Source organism: Oncorhynchus mykiss, chromosome 3 (genome assembly GCF_013265735.2).
Source record: "Oncorhynchus mykiss isolate Arlee chromosome 3, USDA_OmykA_1.1, whole genome shotgun sequence".
NCBI lineage: Eukaryota > Metazoa > Chordata > Actinopteri > Salmoniformes > Salmonidae > Oncorhynchus > Oncorhynchus mykiss.
Genome location: NC_048567.1, coordinates 73,562,908 through 73,584,543, shown reverse-complemented (window position 1 = coordinate 73,584,543; position 21,636 = coordinate 73,562,908). Strand labels below are relative to the sequence as shown.

The 21,636-nt window shown below is 42.9% G+C and overlaps 1 protein-coding gene across 1 annotated transcript; it reads right to left on the bottom strand.

The window, feature by feature from the left end:
* Window positions 1-14,190: 14,190 nt before the first annotated feature.
* LOC110520553 (titin) lies at window positions 14,191-20,520 on the bottom strand. Its single transcript, XM_021597941.2, has 7 exons — window positions 20,345-20,520; window positions 20,172-20,214; window positions 16,499-18,196; window positions 15,516-15,598; window positions 15,230-15,370; window positions 15,029-15,140; window positions 14,191-14,844 (listed from the first exon to the last, which is right to left on the bottom strand). The coding sequence occupies exons 2-7, from the start codon at window positions 20,212-20,214 to the stop codon at window positions 14,777-14,779; spliced, it is 2,145 nt and encodes a 714-aa protein (XP_021453616.2). The 5' UTR covers window positions 20,345-20,520; the 3' UTR covers window positions 14,191-14,776.
* Between the last annotated feature and the right edge of the window lie 1,116 nt (window positions 20,521-21,636).

Sequence of the window (21,636 nt, the reverse complement as noted above, 5' to 3'; positions counted from 1 at the left end):
TTTGATTTGACTGAGTAACAGCCAACTTGGCTGCCCCCTGCAGTTAGGACAGACACACAAACATCCATCCTCGCGCTGCTCCTAATCTGCAGTTTTTTTTGCAGTGACAATATGCAGGGAGTTATTTGACAACATCTATTTAGGTACAGGTATATTAAAACACTTCTGTTTTTTTCCCTATCAAGAGTGTCATCGAATCTGACTATCAACTGTAAATTTACACATACGTGTGTGGCCATGTTGGCACACATCATAATTTACAGGCTTGTACACTTACTTAAGGCACTATTTAAAATGTATAGCACACCCCTACCATGTAGTCTTATAGTCTCCACTGGCACAGCCAGAAGAGGACTGGCCAAGCCTCAGAGCCTGGTTCCTCTCTAGGGCCAGGAAACGAAAGGTCGCTGGTTCGATTCCCTGATAAAAGGTACAAAATAATCTGTTGATGTGCCCTCTACACCCGGCTTCTTCACCCGTGGGATCATCTGGGACCAGCCACCTGGACAGTTGATTAAACTGTGGGTTTGCACAACTGAAGAATTCCGACACAAACTATCAAAAATTGTCTCAGGGAAGCATATCTGCGTGCTTGTCGTTCTCACCAGGGTCGGTGGGAAAATGCTTACCTTTGATGGCCACTGGCAAGCTGGAGAAGTGTGATCATCACAAACCCAAAGCCCTTAACCAACAATGCGGTCTTAAGAAAATATAGCTAAGAAAATATTTACTAACTAAATTAAAGTAATAAAATAACAATAACGGGGCTATATATAGTTGAAGTCGGAAGTTTACATACACCTTAGCCAAGTACATTTAAACTCAGTTTTTCACAATTCCTGACATTCAATCGGAGTAAAAATTCCCTGTCTTAGGTCAGTTAGGATCACCACTTTTTATTTTAAGGATGTGAAATGTCAGAATAATAGTAGAGAGAATTATTTAATTCAGCTTTTATTTCCTTAACTAACATTCCCAGTGGGTCAGAAGTGTACATACACTCAATTAGTGTTTGGTAGCATTGTCTTTGAATTGTTTAACTTGGGTCAAGTGTTTCAGGTAGCCTTCTACAAGCTTCCCACAATAGGTTGGGTGAATTTTGGCCCGTTCCTCCTGACAGAGCTGGTGTAACTGAGTCAGGTTTGTAGGCCTCCTTAATCGCACATGCTTTTTCAGTTCTGCCCACAAATGTTCTATAGGATTGAGGTCAGGGCTTTGTGATGACCACTCCAAATCCTTGACTTTTTTGTCCTTAAGCCATTTTGCCACAACTTTGGAAGTATGCTTGGGGTTATTGTCCATTTGGAAGACCCATTTGTGACCAAGCTTTAACTTCCTGACTGATGTCTTGAGATGTTGCTTCAATATATCCACATAATTGTCTTTCCTCATGATGCCATCTATTTTTTGAAGTGCACCAGTCCCTCCTGCAGCAAAGCACCTCCCCAACATGATGCTGCCACCCCCGTGCTTCACGGTTGGATTGGTGTTCTTCAGCTTACAAGCCTCCTCCTTTTTCCTCCAAACATAACGATGGTCATTATGGCCAAATAGTTATATTTTTGTTTCATCAGACCAGAGGACATTACTCCAAAAAGTATGATCTTTGTCCCCATGTGCAGTTGCAAACCGTAGTCTGGCTTTTTTATGGCGGTTTTGGAGCAGTTGCTTCTTCCTTGCTGAGCGGCCTTTTAGGTTATGTCGATATAGGACTCGTTTTACTGTGGATATAGATACTTTTGTACCTGTTTCCTCAGGCATCTTCACAAGGTCCTTTGCTGTTGTTCTGGGATTGATTTGCACTTTTCGCGCCAAAGTACGTTCATCTCTAGGAGACAGAACGCGTCTCCTTCCTGAGCGGTAAGATGGCTGCGTGGTCCCATGGTGTTTATACTTACGTACTATTGTTTGTACAGATGAACGTGGTACCTTCAGGCATTTAGAAATTGCTCCCAAGGATGAACCAGACTTGTGGAGGTCTCCAATTTGTTTTCTGAGGTCTTGGCTGATTTCTGTTGATTTTCCCATGATGTCAAGCAAGGAGACACTGAGTTTGAAGGTAGGCCTTGAAATACATCCACAGGTACACCTCCAATTGACTCAAATGATGTCAATTTGTCTATCAGAAGCTTCTAAAGCCATGAAATAATTTTCTGGAATTTTCCAAGCTGTTTTTAAAGGCACAGTCAACTTAGTGTATGTAAACTTCTGACCCACTGGAATTGTGATACAATGAATTATAAGTGAAATAATCTGTCTGTAAACAATTGTTGGAAAAATGACTTGTGTCATGTACAAAGTAGATGTCCTAACCGACCTGCCAAAACTATAGTTTGTTAACAAGAAATTTGTGGAGAGGTTGAAAAACGAGTTTTAATGACTCCCGACTTCAACTGTACACGGGGTACTGGTAGTGAGTTGATGTGCGGCGGTACAGGTTAGTCGAGGTAATTTGTACAAGTAGTTAGGGGTAAAGTGACAATGCATATATAATAAACAGCGAGTAGCAGCAGTGTAAAAACAAAGGGGGGGGGGTCAATGTAAATAGTCCGGGTGGCCATTTGATTAGTTTATTTGTTCAGCAGTCTTGTGGCTTGGAGGTAGAAGCTGTTAAGGAGCCTTTTGGTCCTAGACTTGGCACTCCGGTACCGCTTGTCATGCGGTAGCGGTACCGGAGTGTATATATAGTTCCTGGATGACAGGAAGCTTGGCCCCAGTGATGTTCTGGGCCGTATGCACAACCCTTTGTAGCGCCTTACGGTCAGATGCCGAGTATTTGCCGTACCAGGCGGTGATGCAACCGGTCAGGATGCTCTCAATGGTGCAGCTGCAAAACATTTTGAAGATCTGGGGACCCATGCCAAATCTTTTCAGTCTCCTGAGGGGGAAAAAGTGTTGTCTTGCCCTCTTCATGACTGTCTTGGTGTGTTGGACCATGATAGTTTGTTGGTGATGTGGACACCAAGGAACTTGAAGATCTTGACCCGCTCCACTACAGCCCCGTCAATGGGGCCTGTTCGGCCCGCCTTTTCCTGTAGTCCACGATCAGCTCCTTTGTCTTGCTCACATTTAGGGAGAGGATGTTGTCGTGGCACCACACTGCCAGGTATCTGACCTCCCCCCTATAGGCCTACCATTGTTGTGTCGTCAGCAACCTGAATGATGGGGTTGGAGTCGTGTTTGACCAAGCAGTTGTGGGTGAACAGGGAGTACAGGAGGGGACTAAGCACGCACCCCTGAGGGGCCCCAGTGGTGAGGATCAGGGTGGCAGACGTGTTATTGCCTAGCCTTACACCTGGCGGCGGCCCGTCAGGAAGTCCAGGATCCAGTTGCAGAGGGAGGTGTTTAATCCCAGGGTCCTTAGCTTAGTGATGAGCTTCGTGGACACTATGGTGTTGAACTCTGAGCTGTAGTCAATGAACAGGATTCTCACATAGGTGTTCCTTTAATCCATGTCTGCAAACTACAAAATAACTGTCATCAAGTGGTGAAAGGCTTCAACAGTATAATAAAATCAAATCCAATTTTATTTGTCACATACGCATGGTTAGCAGATGCTAATGCAAGTGTAGCGAAATGCTTGTGCTTCTAGTTCCGACAATGCAGTAATAACCAACGAGTCATCTAACCTAACAATTCCACAACTACTACCTTATACACACAAGTGTAAAGGGATAAAGAATATGTACATAAAGATATATGAATGAGTGATGGTACAGAACGGCATAGGCAAGATGCAGTAGATGGTATCGAGTACAGTATATACATATGAGATGAGAAATGTAGGGTATATAAACATAAAGTGGCATAGTTTAAAGTGGCTAGTGATACATGTATTACATAAAGATGGCAAGATGCAGTAGATGATATAGAATAAAGTATATACATACACATATGAGATGAGTAATGTAGGGTATGTAAACATTATATTAAGTGGCATTGTTTAAAGTGGCTAGTGATACATTTTTACAATCAATTCCCATCCATTTCCATTATTAAAGTGGCTGGAGTTGAGTCAGTATGTTGGCAGCAGCCACTCAATGTTAGTGGTGGCTGTTTAACAGTCTGATGGCCTTGAGATGGAAGCTGTTTTTTAGTCTCTCGGTCCCTGCTTTGATGCACCTGTACTGACCTCGCCTTCTGGATGATAGCGGGGTGAACAGGCAGTGGCTCGGGTGGTTGTTGTCCTTGATGATCTTTATGGTCTTCCTGTGACATCGGGTGGTGTAGGTGTCCTGGTGGGCAGGCAGTTTGCCCCCTGTGATGTGTTGTGCAAACCTCACTACCCTCTGGAGAGCCTTACGGTTGTGGGCGGAGCAGTTGCTGTACCAGGCGGTGATACAGCCCGACAGGATGCTCTCGATCGTGCATCTGTAGAAGTTTGTGAGTGCTTTTGGTGACAAGCCGAATTTCTTCAGCCTCCTGAGGTTGAAGAGGTGCTGCTGCGCCTTCTTCACAACGCTGTCTGTGTGGGTGGACCAATTCAGTTTGTCCGTGATGTGTACGCCGAGGAACTTAAAACTTACGACCCTCTCCACTACTGTCCCGTCGATGTGGATAGGAGGGTGCTCCCTCTGCTGTTTCCTGAAGTCCACAATCATCTCCTTTGTTTTGTTGACGTTGAGTGAGGTTATTTTCCTGACACCACACTCCGAGGGACCTCACCTCCTCCCTGTAGGCCGTCTCGTCGTTGTTGGTAATCAAGCCTACCACTGTTGTGTCGTCCGCAAACTTGATGATTGAGTTGGAGGCGTGCATGGCCACGCAGTCGTGGGTGAATAGGGAGTACAGGAGAGGGCTCAGAACGCACCCTTGTGGGGCCCCAGTGTTGAGGATCAGCGGGGTGGAGATGTTGTTCCCTACCCTCACCACCTGGGGGCGCCCCGTCAGGAAGTCCAGTACCCAGTTGCACAGGGCGGGGTCGAGACCAAGGGTCTCGAGCTTGATGATGAGTTTGGAGGGTACTATGGTGTTATAATAACCTTCAGAGGACAACACTCTCTGTTTAGTGACTGTGACTAACACGGCTTGAATGAGTTGAATCTCCAGATATGATTGGATAAGGTCGTCATATTCACATAATGCATTGTGAAGCTGATCTAGAGTTCAACACCACAAGAGTTGTGTTGATGGGAGTTGCATTGTGGGGGCTGTTCAAAGTGGCCCGGTTCTCTAGAAATGAACAATGAACCTGTTTCGGATCATCCAAACAGGCATCCCTTTAAGGTTGCCTTTCTCAACCACTGGGAGGGAAATAGGGAGAATTTGTGTAATGACGTGTGTGTTATGTCTGTGTGTGTGGTAAATATTGATGAAAATAGAAAGATTAGACAGGGTTGATTGTCACCTGAGAGCTGATAATCCTGCCTCTGTCTCAGTAGCCCATAAATAGCCTCTGTAATCACACTCATACACAGCTATGTGAGTCCCAACATGCTTCATACTGTGTGTGTGTCAAAGGCTGCTAAGCTCCTGGGGGATGGGTGTGGATGGGCGTACTGTTGTTCTGTCTATTCTCTCAACTGCTCATACAAACTGGCACATATTCGCAAACCGATGCATACACACTGTCATCCCTGTGGGCAACGAGAGACTGAGAGTTGTAATATAAGAGCTGGATGTGAGCAGCCATGGGAGGCTGTTGGCTCGGGAACTAACGCTTGCTTGGACAGAGTGGCTCTTCCCTGATCCTACAGACGACATGCAGAAAACACTGGAACGTTTGGAATTGTGAGGCAGATGAAGAGAGAAAAGCCATGTGTGGGTTGTATATGGGCCATGTAGCTATTGGGTCGTTCCACAAAATGAGTGCCTTTTGTGTCCCTTTGACATTGAAAATAGAAATTGTGCACAAATATAGAATTTTAAAAGCCTGTTATATTAAGGGCCTGTTATATGAAGTGCCCTTTAATATAGACTGCATGGAAACTTTTATAAATCAGATTGTTAATACGAATGAATACTTTCTAAAGTGTCCCTCTGTGACTTCTAGGAAGACTTTAACTGACTTAATCCCAACATTTCTCCAACATTTCACCTTCATTGTATTTTGTTGATTTGACAGAGTCAATGTCTGAAGATGATTATTTATTAGTGATTCATCATTTTAAGGTCAACCTGTTACGTGAACTGAACTTTCATTTTAATATGGTGAAATTCTTCTTATTCTTTTTTTATTTTGTATTTTTTTTACATAAATTAGTCAAATGATAGTGTAAAATCCGGTGAGTTGGTTACATTTACATTTTGGTCATTTAGCAGACGCTCTTAGGGATCCCCCTCCCCAACGTTTTTCATATCACCCTCTCCTGGTTCTGGAAAACAATTGCACACCCTCCCCCCTCATAGAATTAACTCCAAATAATGTTTACGACCACAAAGGACCCTGTGTTAATAGACGTGGAAATCGACTTTGCCACTTCAGCGTTCTTTTGAGGCACAGCTGATGCTACGCAGGGCTATGGGCGAGAAGGTTGAGGTTTCGCTGACCACCACCGACAGCTAACTCTCCCTGCCTGTTGCATTACATAAAGATCAGAGCCGGCTGCAGACAATGATCAGATAGGTGGAAATGACATTTTCAACATTTTTATGCTATATTTATAATTGATATTATCCAGGCTGTATCACAACCGGCTGTGATTGGGAGTCCCATAGGGCGGTGCACAATTGCCCCAGTGTCGTCTGGGTCTGCCCATTTTCCACCAGCAGGTTTCTGTGCCAATGCACCACAGCCAATAAGCAAAGCATACCGACTGCAGAAGCTTCAACTTCGTTGTTTGAGTTTTCAGCACCATAATCTGCACAGTTTGGATGCTGGAATCATATTTTGGATAACATGCGCAGCTACAGTGGCAGATTTAGGCGTAGGCAACATGTGCAGCTGCCCAGGGCGGCATGGGGCACCAGCACAAATTAAACAAAAAACACACAAACTAAATTGCACAACTAATTGCATTAATCAAATCAAATCAAATGTATTTATACAGCCCTTCGTACATCAGCTGATATCTCAAAGTGCTGTACAGAAACCCAGCCTAAAACCCCAAACAGCAAGCAATGCAGGTGTAGAAGCACGGTGGCTAGGAAAAACTCCCTAGAAAGGCCAAAACCTAGGAAGAAACCTAGAGAGGAACCAGGCTATGTGGGGTGGCCAGTCCTCTTCTGGCTGTGCCGGGTGGAGATTATAACAGAACATGGCCAAGATGATCAAATGTTCATAAATGACCAGCATGGTCAAATAATAATAAGGCAGAACAGTTGAAACTGGAGCATCAGCACGGCCAGGTGGACTGGGGGCAGCAAGGAATCATCATGTCAGGTAGTCCTGAGGCATGGTCCTAGGGCTCAGGTCCTCCGAGAGAGAGAAAGAGAGAATTAGAGAGAGCACACTTAAATTCACACAGGACACCGAATAGGACAGGAGAAGTACTCCAGATATAACAAACTGACCCTAGCCCCCCGACACATAAACTACTGCAGAATAAATACTGGAGGCTGAGACAGGAGGGGTCAGGAGACACTGTGGCCCCATCCGAGGACACCCACGGACAGGGCCAAACAGGAAGGATATAATCCCACCCACTTTGCCAAAGCACAGCCCCCACACCACTAGAGGGATATCTTCAACCACCAACTTACCATCCTGAGACAAGGCTGAGTATAGCCCACAAAGATCTCTGCCACGGCACAACCCAAGGGGGGGCACCAACCCAGACAGGATGACCACATCAGTGAATCAACCCACTCAGGTGACGCACCCCCTCCAGGGACGGTATGAGAGAGCCCCAGTAAGCCAGTGACTCAGCCCCTGTAATAGGGTTAGAGGCAGAGAATCCCAGTGGAAAGAGGGGAACCAGCCAGGCAGAGACAGCAAGGGCGGTTCGTTGCTCCAGAGCCTTTCCGTTCACCTTCCCACTCCTGGGCCAGACTACACTCAATCATATGACCCACTGAAGAGATGAGTCTTCAGTAAGGACTTAAAGGTTGAGACCTTACTGATTGCATTAGTACTGTACAAAGTTAGAGGTGCACTATGTGATAGAATCCCCCACTCCCCCTACCTCGGGCTTCCAGTGGTGAGACCTGGTGAGACCTGGTGAGACCTGGTGAGACCGGCGCAAATGTCACTATTCGGAGTATATATATATATATATATATACTATATATATATTCCGAATGGTGACATTTGGTACACACAGTTGAAGTCAGAAGTTTACATACACATTTACCAAATACACTTAAACTCATTGTTTTTATTTTTTATTTTTTTTTTACAATTCCTGACATTTAATCCTAGTACAAATTCCCTGTTTTAGGTCAGTTAGGATCACCACTTTATTTTAAGAATGTGAAACGTCAGAATAATAGTAGAGAGAATTATTTATTTCAGCTTTTATCTCTTTCATCACATTCCCAGTGGGTCAGAAGTGTACATACACTCAATTAGTGTTTGGTAGCATTGTCTTTGAATTGTTTAACTTGGGTCAAATGTTTCAGGTAGCCTTCCACAAGCTTCCCACAATAAGTTGGGTGAATTTTAGCCCATTCCTCCTGGCAGAGCTGGCGTAACTGAGTCTTGCTTGTAGCCCTCCTTGCTCGCACATGCTTTTTCAGTTCTGTCCAGAAATGTTCTATAGGATTGAGGTCAGGGCTTTGTGATGGCCACTCCGATACATTGACTTTGTTGTCCTTATGCCATTTTGCCACAACTTTGGAAGTATGCTTAGGGTCATTGTCCATTTGGAAGACCCATTTGCAACCAAGCTTTGACTGATACCGACTGACACAATTGCCGTTCCTTGATGCCATCTATTTTGTGAAGTGCACCAGTCCCTCCTGCAGCAAAGCACCTCCACAACATGATGATGCCACCCTCGTGCTTCACGGTTGGGATCGTGTTCTTTGGCTTGCAATGTCACAAATGGCAACATTTGCGCTATCGGTTTTCTATCGCTCATTTGTACGTCACTTGAATGATATCATTTCACACTCCAATTAACTTTATTGGAGTGGGCGCCCTGATTCTAGTTTGTGAGCTGGGCAGGCTACTGCCTGGGAATGTCTCCCGCTCAGAAGTACGAGAGGGGGCGGGTTGTAGGTTGGCCTCAGGTCTCACCACTGGAAGCCTGAGGTAGGGGGAGCAGGGGAATCTATCAAATAGTGCACCTCTAACTTTGTACAGTACTAATGCAATTACTAATGCAATTAGTTGTGTAATTTAGTGTGTGTGTTTCTTGTTTGAAATGCAATAATCAGGTTATCTCCTTTATAAGTCTGTTATTCTATTTGTGTTATATGATTTGTGCAATTTAGTTTTATTTGTGTGTTTTTTGTTAGCAAAGGTGTAATAATTTGATTATCTTTTTTAATTCTATTTATATCCTACAATTTGTTTCTATTTTCTATTTATTTTTATTTTTAGTTCACCTTTATTTAACCAGGTAGGCTAGTTGAGAACAAGTTCTCATTTACAACTGCGACCTGGCCAAGATAAAGCATAGCAGTGTGAACAGACAACAACACATGGAATAAAGAAGTGTACAGTCAATAACACAATAGAAAAAAAGAAAGTCTATACAGTGTGTGCAAATGGCGTGAGGAGGTAGGCAATGAATAGGCCATAGTAGCGAAGTAATTACAATTCAGTAGATTAACACTGGAGTGATAAATGAGCAGATGATGATGTGCAAATAGAGATACTGGTGTGCAAAAGAGCAGAAAAGTAAATAAAAGCAATATGGGGTTGCGGTAGGTAGATTGGGTGGGCTATTTACCGATGGACTATGTACAGCTGCAGCGATCGGTTAGCTGCTCAGATAGCTGATGTTTAAAGTTAGTGAGGGAAATATAAGTCTCCTTATCATCAGCAATTTTTGCATTTCGTTCCAGTCACTGGCAGCAGAGAACTGGAAGGAAAGGTGGCCAAAGGAGGTGTTGGCTTTGGGGATGATCAGTGAGATATACCTGCTGGAGCGCGTGCTACGTGTGGGTGTTGTTATCGTGACCAGTGAGCTGAGATAAGGCGGAGCTTCACCTTGCACCTTGCACCTTGCACCTTGACCTGGAGCCAGTAGGTCTGGCGACGAATATGTAGCGAGGGCCAGCCAACTAGAGCATACAGGTCGAAGTGGTGGGTGGTATAAGGGGCTTTGGTAACAAAACGGATGGCACTGTGATAGACTGCACCCAGTTTGCTGAGTAGAGTATTGGAAGCTATTTTGTAGACGACATCCCCGAAGTCGAGGATCGGTAGGATAGTCACTTTTACTAGGGTAAGTTTGGCGGCATGAGTGAAGGAGGGTTTGTTGTGTAATAGAAAGCCGATTCTAGATTTGATTTTGGATTGGAGATGTTTAATATGAGTCTGGAAGGAGAGTTTACAGTCTAACCAGACACCTAGGTATTTGTATGTATGTGTTCCACATATTCTAGGTCAGAACCATCCAGAGTAGTGATGCTAGTCGGGCGGGCGGGTGCGGGCAGCAAACAGTTGAAAAGCATGCATTTGATTTTACTAGCATTTAAGAGCAGTTGGAGGCCACGGAAGGTGTGTTGTATGGCATTGAAGCTCATTTGGAGGTTAGTTAGCACAGTGTCAAAGTGTAGACAGAGCTGGAGAAAGAAACAACTTAAATCATCATTATTCCACCCTCTAAAATCATTTACAGGTTGCACCATTAACTGATTACATCAATATGTGTCTTACAATAAATAAAATAAATATAATTTTTAAAGTATAGCTCTGAAATAATTTGCATAAAGTAAGGAACCAGGAAGTCTGGTCACAATGCAGATGCAGTGGACGGATAAAAGACATTTTTATACCATTTGTAGACACATTTCTGGAAATGTGTAAACAATCAGAATGTAGATAAGGTAAGGAGAAAGGACCCATGTTAGCACAATATACAGTGCCTTGAGAAATTATTCGGCCCCCTTGAACTTTGCGACCTTTTGCCACATTTCAGGCTTCAAACATAAAGATATAAAACTCTATTTTTTTGTGAAGAATCAACAACAAGTGGGACACAATCATGAAGTGGAACGACATTTATTGGATATTTCAAACTTTTTTAACAAATCAAAAACTGAACAATTGGGCGTGCAAAATTATTCAGCCCCTTTACTTTCAGTGCAGCAAACTCTCTCCAGAAGTTCAGTGAGGATCTCTGAATGATCCAATGTTGACCTAAATGACTAATGATGATAAATACAATCCACCTGTGTGTAATCAAGTCTCCGTATAAATGCACCTGCACTGTGATTGTCTCAGAGGTCCGTTAAAAGCGCAGAGAGCATCATGAAGAACAAGGAACACACCAGGCAGGTCCGAGATACTGTTGTGAAGAAGTTTAAAGCCGGATTTGGATACAAAAAGATTTCCCAAGCTTTAAACATCCCAAGGAGCACTGTGCAAGCGATAATATTGAAATGGAAGGAGTATCAGACCACTGCAAATCTGCCAAGACCTGGCCGTCCCTCTAAACTTTCAGCTCATACAAGGAGAAGACTGATCAGAGATGCAGCCAAGAGGCCCATGATCACTGGATGAACTGCAGAGATCTACAGCTGAGGTGGGAGACTCTGTCCATAGGACAACAATCAGTCGTATATTGCACAAATCTGGCCTTTATGGAAGAGTGGCAAGAAGAAAGACATTTCTTAAAGATATCCATAAAAAGTGTCGTTTAAAGTTTGCCACAAGCCACCTGGGAGACACACCAAGCATGTGGAAGAAGGTGCTCTGGTCAGATGAAACCAAAATGGAACTTTTTGGCAACAATGCAAAACGTTATGTTTGGCGTAAAAGCAACACAGCTGAACACACCATCCCCACTGTCAAACATGGTGGTGGCAGCATCATGGTTTGGGCCTGCTTTTCTTCAGCAGGGACAGGGAAGATGGTTAAAATTGATGGGAAGATGGATGGAGCCAAATACAGGACCATTCTGGAAGAAAACCTGATGGAGTCTGCAAAAGACCTGAGACTGGGACGGAGATTTGTCTTCCAACAAGACAATGATCTAAAACATAAAGCAAAATCTACAATGGAATGGTTCAAAAATAAACATATCCAGGTGTTAGAATGGCCAAGTCAAAGTCCAGACCTGAATCCAATCGAGAATCTGTGGAAAGAACTGAAAACTGCTGTTCACAAATGCTCTCCATCCAACCTCACTGAGCTCGAGCTGTTTTGCAAGGACGAATGGGAAAAAATTTCAGTCTCTCGATGTGCAAAACTGATAGAGACATACCCCAAGCGACTTACAGCTGTAATCACAGCAAAAGGTGGCGCTACAAAGTATTAACTTAAGGGGGCTGAATAATTTTGCACGCCCAATTTTTCAGTTTTTGATTTGTTAAAAAAGTTTGAAATATCCAATAAATGTCGTTCCACTTCATGATTGTGTCCCACTTGTTGTTGATTCTTCACAAAAAAATACAGTTTTATATCTTTATGTTTGAAGCCTGCAATGTGGCAAAAGGTCGCAAAGTTCAAGGGGGCCAAATACTTTCGCAAGGCACTGTACATTACCGTCCATTCAAATATTTGAGAAGTACAAAAGTAGGTAGAACTAGTAAAAGCAATGCTCCTTCGCTGCTTTTGTGTAGAGTGTGTAGCAGCCTTTACGGTAGTGCTTAGATGGTTCTACTCTATTTGGACATTTTCTGGTGTTTTGTGGTGGAAAACTGAGCGGGTCGTACATAGCACATCAACCTTGTTACCCATAGATAGACAGGCTAGAAATGTTTTAACAATTACAATGGTCTTCCTTCCATTCCCCCCTATCACAAGGGGACTTGTGGATTATTTAAAATGAAGTCGTCAACCCTGTTACAGTCAACCCTGTACATTTATTTGGCACATAATAGGCATCTACTATAGTATTTTTTAAAATTTATTTAACCTCTTGTGATGGGAGAACATGCTTTTTATTAAGTTTAACATGTGCTCTTATGACAGAATGTTAAAATTAGGTGAAATAAAAGTGTATTTTTAATATACTACTCAAAAGCAGTATAAATACTTTAAAGCACTACTTGAGTAGTTTTTTTGGGGGTATCTGTACTTTCCTATTTATATTTTTCACAACTTTTACTTTTACTTCACTACATTCCTAAAGATAATTATTTACTTTTTACTCCATACATTTTCCCTGACACACAAAAGTACTTACATTTACATTTTGAATGCCTAACAGGACAGGAAAATGGTCCAATTCCCGCACTTATCAAGAGAACATCCCTGATCATCCCTACTACCTCTGATCTGGCGGACTCACTAAACACACATGCTTAGTTTGTAAATTGGAGTGTGCCCCTGGTTATGTGTAAATAAAAAAATAAAGAAAATTGTGCGGTCTGGTTTGCTTAATATAAGGAATTTGAAATAATTTATACTTTTACTTTTGATACTTATGTACATTTTAGCAAGTACATTTACTTTTGATACCTAAGTATATTTAAAACCAAGTACTTTTATACTTTTACTCAAGTAGTATTTTAATGGGTGACTTTCACTTTTACTTGAGTCATTTTCTGTTTTGACTTTTGGGTACCTTTTCTACCACTGCTCAAAAGCCACCTTATTGGTGGAACGACCTGATGTATGGTTCTAATGTATGGTTCTAATGTATGGGTCTAATGTATGGTTCTAATGTATGGTTCTAATGTATGGGTCTAATGTATGGGTTTAATGTATGGTTCTAATGTATGGGTCTAATGTATGGTTCTAATGTATGGGCCTAATGTATGGGTCTAATGTATGGGTCTAATGTATGGGTCTAATGTATGGGTCTAATGTATGGTTCTAATGTATGGGTCTAATGTATGGGTCTAATGTATGGTTCTAATGTATGGGTCTAATGTATGGGTCTAATGTATGGGTCTAATGTATGGTTCTAATGTATGGGTCTAATGTATGGGTCTAATGTATGGGTCTAATGTGGGCTGTATGTAAGTCATATATGGGTCTAATGTGGGCTGTATATGAGTCATAGACCCACAGCAGTTTTCTTGCTGGGTTAACAGTGCTGAGCCAAAGCCCCCCAGATAGCTCTTTGCTATGACTCTAAAGCTTAGCTATAACTGGGTGCCATAAAAATGGAGTCATCTCAAATATGAGACCAGTGAGCAAACATGCACACACAAAGACTGGTTAGTAATACTGAAACACAGGACCAAGAATGTTTCTAGCAAAAATGTCCCTTTATAGAAATGATTACAGTCATTTATATAACTTTTACACAAACATATGAACATAGTTATATCTTCAAAATATAAAAAGTGCTTTCCTATGGCTCTAAAATAGATTGTTTATCATTGAGAAATAATATCTTACAGTGTAAATGCAGTTAAATGTTTAAGAATCTCTTTCACCACTGAAGCCAGGTACTTGAATCCCCCGTGACTCAAACTGGAAACCCCCTTGAGGTTCAAAGTGCAAGGGTCATAAAATCTGACACCGCTGTGTTCATAGAGCTCTGGATAGAGGATGCACTAATATGTACAGCTCTAGGATCAGTTTCCTAAAAAAAAATGTTCCACACTGGGGTGAAGAATGTAATCTGACTTTAGATCAGTGTCTAGGGCGGTGGAGGACAGCTCAATATAATGGCTGGAACAGAGTTAATGGAGTGGTATCAAAATCATGGTTTTAATGGGTTTGGCACTATTACATTCCATCCATTATAATCCATTCCAGCCATTATTATGAGCCGTTCTCCCCTCAGCAGTCTCCACTGGTCTAGGGTCATCTTAATCCTACTGTTTCCTAGACAGGGTGAGAGCAGACAAACGCTCGCAGATCCCAGCACGGCATATCATTAAACTTCCCATTTCCTGAAAAGCAGAAAACTAACATCAATAACAGCCCATATAACAGAACAACAAAGTGTTATTCAATTGTGTAATTCATCAGTCATTATATTATCCATAGCTATCCTTCCATACTCTCAATGGCAGTATGGATGTACGCTCAAGAATACATGACACGCACGATTAGTTAGCTTTCAGTCGTACGTACCAAGTGACAGCAGCTCCAGACAGTTCTCCACCCCTGCCGTGTAATTGGGCTCACCAGGCAGCCAATCCTCATAGTGCCAGTGGGCACCGTCCAACCAGATGAAGCGACCAGTCTGACAGTGTAAAGAGGAGAAAATGTGTAAACAAATAAACAGGATAGTGACACACACACACACACACGTACACACATTCACACACTCACGTCCAGGTAGCGTAGTCCTCCAACCCAGGTGCGTGTGTATTCTCCGATCTGTTGCTTCATGAGGCCCATGACCTGAATGTGGATGGTCTGACTGGTGATGGATGCCAGGTGGCCACGAGGGACGTTAGCCTGGCAGTAGAACTGCAGAGGAGCAGAGAAAATATGGGTTGAATGTTTACATGCTTGTTGAATTAGAGATGTGGAACGATTCACTGAGAGACAAAACAGAGAAGGAACAGAGAAAACAGTAAAAGATTAAGAAAATAAGATATTAGTTCCCACTCACCTCAGCATCTGAGGCTGTCTTTGGGCCTCTGAAGAACTGGTAGCATTTCCCCTCCAGGACCACACCACTGCAGGAGCTCCTCCCTGTGGTAGAAATTAGCATTGCAATGTCATTCCATATTGAACACGTTTGTGTAAGTGTGTGTGTGTGTGAGTCACAGGAGGCCGCTGAGGGCAGGACGGCTCATAATAATGGCTGGAACGGAGCAAATGGAATGGAAAGCACGTCTTTGATACCATTCCACTGATTCCGCTCCAGTCTTTATCACGAGCCTGTCCTCCCCAATTAACGTGCCACAAACCTCCTGTGAGATGTGTGTGTGATTGTTGGAATATGTGGACCTCCCTCCATCTCACTTGTTGATGCTTATTTATAAAACCCTCTTAGGCCTCACTCCCCCCTATCTGAGATATCTACTGCAGCCCTTATCCTCCACATTCAACACCCGTTCTGCCAGTCACATTCTGTTAAAGGTCCCCAAAGCACACACATCCCTGGGTCGCTGGTCTTTTCAGTTCGCTGCAGCTAGCGACTGGAACGAGCTGCAACAAACACTCAAACTGGACAGTTTTATCTCAATCTCTTCATTCAAAGACTCAATCATGGACACACTTACTGACAGTTGTGGCTGCTTGTGTGATGTATTGTTCTCTACCTTCGTGCCCTTTGTGCTGTTGTCTGTGCCCAATAATGTTTGTACCATGTTTTGTGCTGCTACCATGCTGTGTTGTCATGTGTTGCTGCCTTGCTATGTTGTTGTCTTAGGTCTCTCTTTATGTAGTGTTGTGTTGTCTCTCTTGTCGTGATGTGAGTTTTGTCCTATATTTATTATTTTTATTTTTATTTTTAATCCCAGCCCCTGTCCCCACAGGAGGCCTTTTGCCTTTTGGTAGGCCGTCATCGAAAATAAGAATTTGTTCTTAACTGACTTGCCTGGTTAAATGAAGGTTAAATAAATAAATACAAATAAAAATCTCTCTCACCTGTAGGTTCAAGTTGGGCCATGTTCTCCTTTAGCCCCACCTCCCTATCCTCCCTATTTAAAGACCGCTTCGCCCTCTCTGGTTCCACCCACATTCGCGCCTCTCCATCCATCATGGGGCCCTTGCCCATCGTTGGCTGCTCCATGAGAGGTCTCTCTCTTACTCGAACCCCCTCCTCCAATAGCAAACGCTCTTCCCTAAGATGTCTCTTCTCTTCTAGAGGCTCCAACTCCATCATTGGCTCCTCTACCATCACAGCTGAGTCTGACATTGGATAATGCCCAGTGTATAGCCCATCCCTCATTTCAGGTTCCAGCTCCATGATTGGTTCCTCAGCCAGGAAGTACTCCCTCTCCATCGTAGGCTCTATGTCTTCCATCAGTTCCCTCACTGGCTCCTCCCCCTTGATGGCGTAATCTATCGTGATTGGATTCTCTCCAAAAGGCACATCCCACATTTCAGGCTCCAGCTCCATGATTGGTTGTTCCGCCATGACATACTCATCGTCTTCCTCCAGGCTAGGCCCCTCCCTTAGCAACGGCTCCAGTTCTGTCATTGGCTCCTCTTCCAGATCAAAATTATACATAATTTCTGGAGCCATCTTGTTGCCATCCATAGGACTGCTTCCTCTCCAATACTGTTCAATCAAATTGTCCTCTGGCAGTGGTTCCAAATCCATGATTGGCTCTTCAGCCATGACATATTCACCCTCCATAAGGGGGCCCTCCTCTTGGTAGGTGAGCCCCTCACCCATTGCAAGCGTCATCTCCACCTCTGTCTCCATTTCTACTTCAGGTTCCATTTTTACCCTTGGTACTTCTGATTCCTCCATTTCTGGTTCTTCCATTTCTTTTCCTTCCATCTCTGGTTGTTCCATATTTAATCCCATCTCTGCTTCTTCCATCTCTGGTTTGCCCATCTCGGGATCTTCCATCCTCAGTAGATCCTCCTCCATCTCAGCCTCCATCTCCTGCTCAGGCTGAGTTTCCTTCTCTGCTGCTGGGCCCACCTCCACCAACTCCTCTTCAACCACAGGGGCCACATCTAACCGTGGTTTCTCTTGCTCGACAGGGCTCAGTTCTTCTGTTTTTTCCTGCACTGGAGGACTCAGTTCTTCTCGTTTCACATGCACCGGAGGGCTCGGTTCTTCTGGTTTCTCCTGGGCTTTCTCTACTGGTTTCTCCTGGGATTTTTCTACTGGTTTCTCCTGGACTTTCTCTACTGGTTTCTCCTGGGCTTTTTCTACTGCTTTCTCCTGGGCTTTCTCTACTGGTTTCTCCTGGGCTTTTTCTACTGCTTTCTCCTGGGCTTTCTCTACTGGTTTCTCCTGGGCTTGCTCTACTTTCTTCTCCAGCTCCACAGTGTCTTCTGTTTCTGGTTTCTTCTGAACCACTGGCATCCATTCAGCTGGTTTTTCATGTCTTACTGGATTCACCTGTAAATCCAGGCTGGGTTCCACTAGATTCTCCGGCACCAGGGGGCTCAGCTCTTCTGGTTTCTCCTGCACTAGAAGGCTCAGTTCATTAGGTTTCTCCTCCACCACAGAACTAAGCTGGGTTTGTTTTACAATCGCCTCAGTGTTCCAGCCAGCGGGTTTCTCCTGGTCTCTCAGGACTGGGTAGATCTCTCTCTGGTGCAAAGGTGGTTTCCATTCATCAATCCTTTCATCCATGACTCCATGTGCTCTCCCCAGAGCCACTGAGAAATAAAGAAAAATCAGAAGTGCTTCAATTGACCATTACCCATTTTAACCTGTGTAATAGGCGCAGTGTTTTTTAAATGGCCTTGGACAAAATTAATGCACTTTGTAGAAAAAAATGGAATGATTTGAGATTCAGGAATTGAGTAACTCTGATCCCAGGTATACAGTAGTGCATATCAGTATTGAATCATAAAGTGGCGCAGCGGTCTAAGGCACTGTATCTCATAAGAGGCATCACTACTACAGTCCCTGGTTTGAATCCAGGCTGTGTCACATCCGGCTGTGATCGGGAATCTCATAGGGTGCGGCGCACAGTTGGCCCAGCACTGTCGGGGTTTGGCCAGGGTAGGCCGTCATTGTAAATAAGAACTTGTTCTTATCTGACTTGCTGGGTTAAATGTTTTATTTTTTATTAAACCATGTCATGGAGATAAACTAAAGGATAATCAGGTAATGATAAGGGCACATGTAATGCTGATATGAGCCTAGACAACAGAGTCATAAACAGAGATTGAGGTTTGATCACAAAGTCACAGTGACTCTAACTTTGACTTCAGCCAGTCTTAGACTTAAAAACATATATATATATATATTTGAAAAGTGGAATATTAATTATTAAGTTCTTTTTTTAGTAAGACCATCACATTCCAGCCCCCCAAGTACTGTACAGTGCCTTCGGAAAGTATTCAGACCCCTTGACTTTTTCCACATTTTGTTACTTTACAGCCTTATTCTATTGAGAATTGATCAAATAAATACAAATCCTCAGCAATCTATAGACAATACAGTTTTTAAAAAAATATCCTGTTTTTGCTTTGTCATTATGGGGTGTAGAATGATGAAGGAATAAAACATTTGAATCCATTTGAGAACAAGGTTGTAACGTAACAAACTGTGGAAAAAGTCAAGGGCTCTGAATACTTTCCCAAAGCACTGTACATCTGAAAAACGAATATTAGCTTGACTGGCCCCTAAAATACACTGTACTGGTATTGCAAACAAAATACACACAACAATACGCACTAGCACAGAGGGGCCAAGCAATAGAAGAGCTATGTGGCGTAGCACAGTTTCGCTCGGCCCCGCAAGGTCCAAGCTAATGCTATTTTACACATGAGAATGAGATGAGGATGAGAGAAAATATTGTTGTTTTTGAGCTTAGGGATTCTTGAAAGATGGGACAATCTCAAATATTTGTTTTAATATTAGCAACATTTTAAATATATATTTTGATAGACCAAAGTATCAGCTATCACACCATGTAAAGGAACAACCACCCAACTAACTGGATATATGTCAACTCCATCAGACACTTTAAAATACATTTCATTTTAACAATTACTGTCCAAGTGTTGAAAGTCCTTAATTGTCTAAATCTAACAGTATGTTATTCAAATATGTATTAATACAAATCTCCAAACGTCTTTTTATGTTGTTTTATAGCGCCATGAAATGTTCCAGGGCTAATTTCGATAGCATTGTGACATGTTTTAATACAATTAGAACATAACATTTATATATATTAAAATTCCCCTAAATGTAAACTTTAAGCTCAAATAATGACATATACCAAAATGTTAGGATTGTCCCGACTTTCAAGAGTCCCTGAGATAATTTCTTGCTATTCTGCACATTTTGCAATTAGCCTTAAGCAAATTTTCCAGTCATTCCCCCCCAAACATTATGGCTTATGACGGGTTCATACGCTATCTAGGGGGCCCGACCTCCCCAAAAATAGATTATAAAAAGCTTGTGGTCCTCCCTGCCTTGCTGCGGGTGTGGGGGTGTGTGCTACGCCAGTGAACAAATGTAGTAGGTCAAACACATCTTTGAAATATATATTTTGGTGCCGTATCATGTGATAGGCTTTATGTACAACCCTTCAGCCTATCATTCTTTAGGAAAATAAGACAAGAGAACTTTGGGACAGAACTTAGAAATCTTTCTAGAGCTCTCACTGAGACAACTTACCTGTCAGGCTCAACAACAGAAAGACCAGAGTCTTCATCTTCATCTGGAGAGGGAGAGAAATTACTGATAAGAACACTGAATACTCAAGACACAACTGTCTAATAAATCACCAACCTTGTTCTTTGTGAGTAAAAACAAATAATTAATTAAACGCTTTTCTGTTATTGTCTCACCTGTGAATGTAGTCTAGGTAACGGCTCCAACTGTCTGCTTTGTGGTGTCTGTCTCTTTATAAGCTTGTTATGAGCTCTCCTGACCCTAGAAAGAGCTGTTCCTTCACTCTTTATGACCCCCCTCCCCTAAAACCCCCTCCACTCCTATCACGGGCAGGTTAGTCCATCACCACGTCTGTTCCTCTACCTCAGTATCTCTTTAGCAGCCCTCTACTTTTCTCCCTATGCTTCCTCGTTCGCCAGACATGGGCCCAAAGTGCACAACACTCTGATAACTTCCCATTACAGAAGAAAAACAATATCCCTATCTCAATATGCAATCACCATATAGCAATAATCAACAACAGTCGCTGGCAGACTTTGTTACAGCATGTTTTGGTCACGTGTGTGAGGCCTTGCAGAATGTGTCTAATCTACAATGAATATAAAATGAAATAGTGAATGTAGCTCCTACTTCTCACAGGGGCAGATGTATAACATTAGGTTAAGGAATGGCTACTGCAAAGTGGACCTTTTTTAACAATCCTGCAATGGTTCATTTCCTTTGGGACGTTTTGAATGTGACTTGCCCAAACCTGTCATGCTTTCTGAACTGCAAATCTAAGTCATGAATACCCACTGGACACAGACGTCAGTTCAAAGTCTCAATTCTTTGGTTGAATAACTTGGAAACAACATTAATTCAACCAGTTTGTTTCCTGGTTTGGGACATGGGGTCGAAAGTATGGTTCTTGTTCAGACTGAATAGTATCTTCCTGTCCCACTAGGGGGCGACCTCCTGATTCAGTGGTCACTACAGAACAGAGAGGTTTGACAGGACAGGATTACATTGTTACTATATGCCATTTAGCAGACACTTTCATCTAAAGAAATTTACAGTCATGCGTGCATACACTTTTTGGTATGGGTGGCCACAGCGGGAATCAAACCAATGACGTTGCAAGCGCCATTCTCTACCAACTGATCCACACAGGACAGGAGACTGAGGATCTGTCTTAAAACAATCCAATAGATCCTCCCCTTCATTGTTTATTGGTTTAGTTCAGCTCAAACGTCTTAAAACAGTTGCTATCAAAAACAAGAAATGATGCTGAAAGTCTGTTTCTAGAGCTAAGGAAAGGGATAGGTCGATAAGTGTAACGGCACCGGCTGAAACTCCCCTAAGATCTTTGGAAGGTTAGGTTGAACCATCACCTAATTACTACAACCTATCCGGAAGGTACAAGTCTAGATCAGAGGATTGTTTTTCGGTTTAGACTGGGCTAAAGAACGTCAACAGTCAGACACAGAGG